This window comes from Phoenix dactylifera, chromosome 7 (assembly GCF_009389715.1).
Source record: "Phoenix dactylifera cultivar Barhee BC4 chromosome 7, palm_55x_up_171113_PBpolish2nd_filt_p, whole genome shotgun sequence".
NCBI lineage: Eukaryota > Viridiplantae > Streptophyta > Magnoliopsida > Arecales > Arecaceae > Phoenix > Phoenix dactylifera.
Window position 1 is genome coordinate 12140297 of NC_052398.1, and position 7283 is coordinate 12147579.

Consider the following 7283-nt stretch of genomic DNA (forward strand, 5'->3'; position numbering starts at 1 on the left):
AATAGGCGGAGGAGGAGGGGAGAGGGATGAGGGGGAGGCAGAGGTGGGCGGGAAGAGGGGGAGGGGGAGGAGGAGGATGAGGAGGGGGGAGGAGGAGGAGGCAGAGGCGGGGCGGAGGAGGAGGAGGCAGAGGCGGGGGTGGGGAGGTGGGGGGTGGGGAGGGTAGGGGTAATTTAGGAATTTTTAATTTTTTAGGGGTGTCCTTAGCAAATGGGGGGGTGTAGAGAGTATTTAATTTTTTTTTAATTTTTGGGGGGTGTCCTGAGCAATAGGGGGGGTGTATTTAGAACTACCCCCGGGCTGGTGGTACATAAGAAGAGTAGCAGTAGAGCTTCACCATAATACCCTCAATGGTGGTCGGTATCACTGAAATGCCACCCAAGGCAGCTCTTTGGAGGCAGCTCCATGCTTTGTACGTAACCAGAGGAACCCAGGAGCCCTTGAAATGGACTAGACTCATGAAAGGCTACCTTTCTTATGGCTTTGCAGAGGAAGCTCTCCTCATATACACCCAAAATCTCCCTGATAGGATCCACCAACCCATACTACCGTTTGTTCTCAAAGTTTGTGCCTCCCACTCCCTCCTTTCACTTGGACAATCCCTGCATGCAGAGTGTATCAAACTTGGGATGGTCCATGAGCTATTCGTGGGTACCACATTTGTCTCCATGTACTGTAAATGTCATCGGCCCGCTGTTGCTCGTAAGTTATTCGATGAAATGCCTGAGAGGAATGTGGTGACATACAATGCGATGATTGGAGGGTACTGTATGAATGGTGACATGGAGTTGGCTTCAATTCTCTTTGACCAGATGTGTTCGCGGACCCCTGTCACTTGGGCATTGACGATTGAAGGGTTTGCTAAGGTGGGGGATACTGTGGCTGCGAGGAGGTTGTTCGACAGGGCCCCACCAGAGATGAGAACCGTGGTGACATGGACTGTTATGGTCCATGGTTATACTGTAAATGGTGAGATGGAAACTGCAAGGGAATTGTTTGACCGCATGCCAGTTCGGAATTTCTTCGTGTGGTCATCCATGATCACTGGGTATTTCAAGAAGGGTGATGCTGAGGAGGCTAGAGCAATTTTCAACCAAATGCCAGTCCGGAACTTGGTGAATTGGAATGCATTGATAGCTGGGTATGCACAAATTGGATGTTGCGAGGAGGCTTTGGAGGCTTTTAGGCAAATGCTGGAGTGTGGCATCGAACCTGATGAGTTTACAATAGCGAGTGTTTTATCAGCTTGCTCACAATTCGGTTCGCTAGGTTGTGGCAAGAAAATCCATGAATTGATCAATCACAAAAAAATAAAGACAAATCATTTTGTTTTAAATGGTTTGGTTGACATGTACGCAAAATGTGGTGATCTTGAAAGAGCAAAAAAAATCTTTGATGGGATGAGAAGAAGGAACAGTGTATGTTGGAATTCAATGATCTCGGGCCTTGCTAGTCATGGTCAGAGTGAAGAGGCCCTCAAGCTCTTTGATCAAATGGAGGAGTCAGAAGAAAAACCTAATGAGATAACCTTTCTTGTGATCCTTTCAGCCTGCACACATGGAGGATTTGTTAAAGAAGGACTAGAAATTTTTGAGAAGATGGACAAGTACGGATTGGTTGCAGGCGTGGAGCACTATGGATGTTTGGTCGATCTATTGGGCCGAGCAGGAAGGCTAGCTGAAGCCTATGATGTGATCAAGAAGATGCCAATGAAACCAAATGAGGTGGTATGGGGAGCTCTGCTAGGAGCGTGTAGATTACACATGGATATGGAAATTGCGGACAAAGTGGTGCATGAGATTGGAACCTTGAATTCTGGTGCTGGATCCACTAATGATGCACAATATGTAGTGCTATCAAATATTTATGCTGCTTCAGAAAAATGGGAAGAAGCAGAGAGGATAAGGAGGAGTATGGTGGAAAATGGAATACAAAAAATGCCTGGTTGCAGTTCCATTATGGTAGGTAACACAGACTACCAGTTCCATGCTGGGGCAATTGTAGATTCTCAAGCACATATGCTATGTGGAGCCTAGGATTAGACATTTTAAGTATTAGGATCATGAGAATCGGCGGACGCTGGCATTGTTGGATGTTTCCAAACTCAAACAGTTCGGAGAAAAAATATTCAAGTTGCACAAGAAACATTTGCTTTGAGAATTTTGTAGTTTTTATTCAGTACTGAGCTTAGGATATGAGCTGAAGCAAGGAAGAACGTATTGGCTCTCCCTTAGACTAATTTTGATAGTAGATCACTGGATAAACCAGGATACCAAGCAATGAGCTGAGATGAGATCAAAAAATTTGATATTGTTTACACACAATGAGCAAGTACAGTAATGAAACTGATACGGGTGTAAGATATACTAGTTCTTATTCAAGATTGAAGCACAGTAAACAAGGTTTAACCAAGCACAGATTCCAGTCAACAAGAGGCAGTCTTCAAAAATTTGGCCATAATGCATCGCATTGTGATGACTTGTTTTGATACTGGCACTTTGGAAAGTCATTCAATATTAGCATGCTAAATTATTGTACTTTTCCTTCTTTTGTTGTATACTGCAGTTGCTGTTAATTTCAGTCATATTATCTCAGTGCTGAACACATGGGAAGGTCTATGAGAACTATTTCAGAACTCTGCCCACCCCCTTCTCCCTCCCTCCCTCCCTCCCTCCCTCACTTTTATCTTCAAGAAACATTCATTAATTTATCCTCCATAATTAGAGCTTCTGTTTTCATGTTTAAGCCACAATTGTTTGCTACATGAAGTATATGATGATGGGATTACTTGAATAGAACATTTTAGAGCTTCTGTTTTATGTCCTTATAAGAAAAATATATGTTAAAAAAAAGCACTTTTACACAACCAGCCACTCTTATTATTCTCTTGCATCTTAAGCCGCCATACTCAACAATGTATTTTACCCTTTCGTATCACCCATTCATCATTGCTTTATGGTTGTGCAAATACTCTATACTCTTTTCGTTTATAACAGAACCTATATCCTCTTGTTAACATCCTAGAATTTAACATTATCATTATCTTGTAATAAACATCACATAATTGTTAGGCATTAAAATAATAATGATTATAATGATTGTTATTTACCATTAAATATGAAATAATGATCGATAATGAAAAATTAAAGCAACTATTTGTCGAAGTTACTGTTCACTAAAAAATATTCGTTTTAGCTATTGACTGAATGAAATTTATTTTTAGTTAAAAGTTAAATTAAAAAAGCTATATTTAATGACACTACTAATGTTAAATATAAGTATTTTTGTTGTGTAATAGCTGAAGAATTTTACTATCTCGATAGGCTAGGACAAAAATTTTCTTAAAAATGAAAAAGCTAGTACTGTAAGATTAACAAACAGGTACTTTTGTAATTTAATGAGCTAAAAGAGTAAAATGGACCTTCTATTGAGAATGATCACTAAAGATGCAAGAAAACAGTAAAAAGTACCCAACTGCGTAAAAGCAACATTTTGACTATTTTTATATACATGAAATACAGATTGTGGATTTTGCATAAAAATCAACTTAATTGTTGGTTGTGCAAGCAAAAATCAAATTTATTTTTCTTTTTTCCTTAGAATGATACATATTTAAGGTTCCTTAAGAATTTTGCCCCTAGATCTAACTATGAGAGGGGTGGTAACCTAAATAAATTTGTATTGAATATTTAAACTATGTACATCTGGTATTCAGCCAATGTATATGGAGCATTTTAGATTTGAATATCACCCACCCTGTACTTAGACATAACTGCAAAATCATCCACATACCTTTAGACTTATATCATTCAGAGAAAGTAATAAAACCAACCTTTTCTTGCAAAATTTGAGTGGATTTTTTCATACCAATTCATTATATGGAAGTGGAATTGAAGAAAAACTTATCTTTTGCTTAAGAAAAAATAAAACTTTAGTAGTACGCTTTTGTTGAGAGGTAATTCCAAATAATTCATCAAGATTATATGACCTATTTCACATATTAGATTAAACATAATTTTACTCGGAAAATGTACAATACTAATATATATGTTATTCTACACCAAGGTTGCAATTTTGAATCTTGAAAATGTTTGTTCCCTTTCTTTTTCCATCTTTATTTGTTCATAGAATTAATTTCTCTAGTTTAATATGTTCACAAGTATGTTAAGGCTAAATTGCTTCCTTGTTGTTCATAATAAAATTAAAAACTTGGATTTCAACACTTTATCATGCCTTTTGCTAGTAACTCTCTAGAATTATGATAGCTTGTAGATAACCTAAGTCATTCCCATGCCAGATATTACAAAGGTGTAATTTTGTATTACATGCTACCACTAAAAAAAGAATCCAACATATACATAGCAAATACATATAAATGGATACGTACATATACAAATATACATACATACATACATACATACATACATGATTTAGTACGTATGTATGTATGTATATTACATAGGTCTACTCTTCTTCCAGAAGGATTGAGACCTCAACTCTACCAATACAAAATCAATGACAGAAATGTCATATGGAGGATCAATACCATAGGTTATAATCTACATCATAAAACTATCACAAAATCTAAAATCATGTTATAGAGGTCATATACCCATGCATCAAATGGTTCAAAAAATATTATTTTAATTGTTTAATATTGATGTTTTGAATGATTTATGGTTTAGAAGCATCCAAATTTATTGAATTTTGGTTTCTACGTATTTTATAATATCCAAATCATGATCAATAGTCTAGCTTGGGACACTAATTTAGTATCACCATGAATTTTTGTTCTCACTTGATGCATGAGTAGAAAGTCTTAAAACACGATTTTTTGTATCTTAAGTTTTTGTTATATAGATCATATTCAATAGTATCGATTCTAAATTCGAAATGTTCATCAATAATTTTTGTTTGTAGGATTGAGGTCAATCCTCTCAAAAGAAGAGGAGACTATCACTATATGTGTGTATATATAAATACAGACATATGTATGTTTGCATGTGTATATATGCATGTATGTTTGTATGCATGCATGCATGAATGCATGTATCTATGTATATATGTATGTATGTATGAATGTACAAATGCATCATGAATATATATGTATATGTATATACGCATATATGTGTATAAGCATATGTATATATATGTATATAAGTGAAAGTGGGTGTCAACTGCATTTGTCAATAACCGCATTTGTCACACCTCCGACCTGAGATCGCGAGTTAGGGGTCGCATCAACCGCCGCATGCTCATAGAAATCTCTCTCCATAAGCATGCAAGGCATCTCAACATGATATCATAAATATGCAATAGAATAATTAACTAATAATATGCAAACTTTATTTCTTTAACTAACTCAACTACAATGTCTCACAATTCTAATATTAGTCCAGATGCGGCGGCGCGCACGAACAACATTCAGTGTTCTAAGAGGAAAAATGACAAAATCTCCGGTGAAGAGCTCTGATCAAGGTTGGACCTCCAGTGGAGGAATGGGGAGGAGCTTAAAATAGACCGAAGACTAAATTCTAGTCTTTGATAGAGTCTGAGGAGGAGGAGGACTCGTCTTCCTTCGTCGTGCTCAACGGGCTGTGTTCGGAAGCTGGGCCGGGCCTCACAACTTTTCTCAATCCTTAAAATTTTACAAATGCCACGGAAGATGAGAAAGACATATTTCATACTCATGGTAATAAATAGGGTGTAAATGGATTTGATTGACTAGTTTCTAAGCTAAATCCGATTAGAAATAGATCTAGTTCAACCCGAATCAAAGTTATTTAGATTGATCTTGGATTCAAAATCATGACTCTATTTGAATATGGATTGGCTTTTCAGATTACCATATTTCCAATTTGAATCAAACTAAATCGAACCAATCCTAAACTAATACATACATACATACATTAAATTCCTCCTTGATTATAGCAAATCAGTTTTCTTTTTGTCATATAGTTAGTCAATAATGTGTTGTTAATTGTAACTATATGTGATTGCAATCAAATCTTATATAAATATTTTGATAATGTTTACATTTTGCATACTTTTGTTATAAATATAATATATTTATGCTACAATTAGGTAATAAATTTATATATATTGATTATGGATTGTGTTAAGGTTATTGCTCACCCAATTTGACTCGAAATTTTGATGGATTGATAAAATTAATATTAAATCCAATCCAATCCAACTCGAATGGAATTGAATTAGGTTTGAGTTCAATTTCTTGGCATTATTCAAATATGGACTGGGTTTGGATTCTGCCGATCCCCAATCCAACCCAGCCACTTGCAATCCTAGTAATAAAGCAAAATTATTTAAATATGTATAAGGTTTGATTTAACAAACAAGTGAAAAAATATTATATGCTTTATGGTTAAAAGCAAAATTATTTAGATGAGTATAAGGCATGTTTATGAAAAAAATAAAAATGTAAATTTGCCCACTAGCAAAGCAAAACTATTTAAATTTGGATATAGTTTGATTTAACAAATAACTGAAAAATATATGTGGGTTTGTGGTAAAAATGCAAAATTAGTTAGATAAATATACGCTTTATTTATGAAAAGGAAAATTTCTGCCCCCATGCAGGATCGAACTACAGACCTTCAGTTTACAAGACTGACGCTCTACCACTGAGCTATAGGGGCCATAATGTTTAAATTTTACCATCTTATTAGAAAGGAAAATAACTGCACAACGAGCTGCTAATAGCAATTAACCAGCATCTTAATTAATCCAGTGAATAAACAACTTATATTATGGCCACTTACATAAAGCTGATGGCTGACATCCAAGATGGGAACTTAGACATCAAGCCAAAGATGACATGATTCATAAACTCAAGGTGAAATTAATTAACCATCGGCCACCTATAAAAATCTGTAGTTCACAGAGCATATAACTGATTTTCATTATTGTGCATCTAGAATATAGCTGACCTATGACCCAACCTGATCCCTACCAAATTCTCAATATATATTTGAATACTCGTGGATTGGGGCCCCATTCAAAAATTGGACCTAATCTAAAATCTAGATCAAATCTGATTTTGTATTGCTCAACTTGACCCCGCCAAACCCATATATCATCCAAATTTACTTTGGATCGATAAATATAGACCCGATCGAACTGAAACCCAATTTGACCTTATCTAAAATTGGAATCATATAAACCTCCTTCTCCTCCTTCACTATAAATATCTCTCGTAATCAATAGAATGACCTCTCACCCAAACTAATCCTCCTCTTTTTATCTCAATAACCATATCTGCTCTC

The 7283-nt window shown here is 35.9% G+C and overlaps 1 protein-coding gene and 1 non-coding gene across 2 annotated transcripts; one reads left to right on the forward strand and one right to left on the reverse strand.

The window, feature by feature from the left end:
- Positions 1 to 325: 325 nt before the first annotated feature.
- LOC103717186 (pentatricopeptide repeat-containing protein At3g21470) lies at positions 326 to 2730 on the forward strand. The gene has a single exon (XM_008805475.3). The coding sequence runs from the start codon at positions 351 to 353 to the stop codon at positions 2034 to 2036; it is 1686 nt and encodes a 561-aa protein (XP_008803697.3). The 5' UTR covers positions 326 to 350; the 3' UTR covers positions 2037 to 2730.
- Positions 2731 to 6584: 3854 nt separating this feature from the next.
- Positions 6585 to 6656, reverse strand: TRNAT-UGU. Its single transcript has one exon. It is a non-coding gene; the product is annotated as a tRNA-Thr (tRNA).
- Positions 6657 to 7283: the final 627 nt, after the last annotated feature.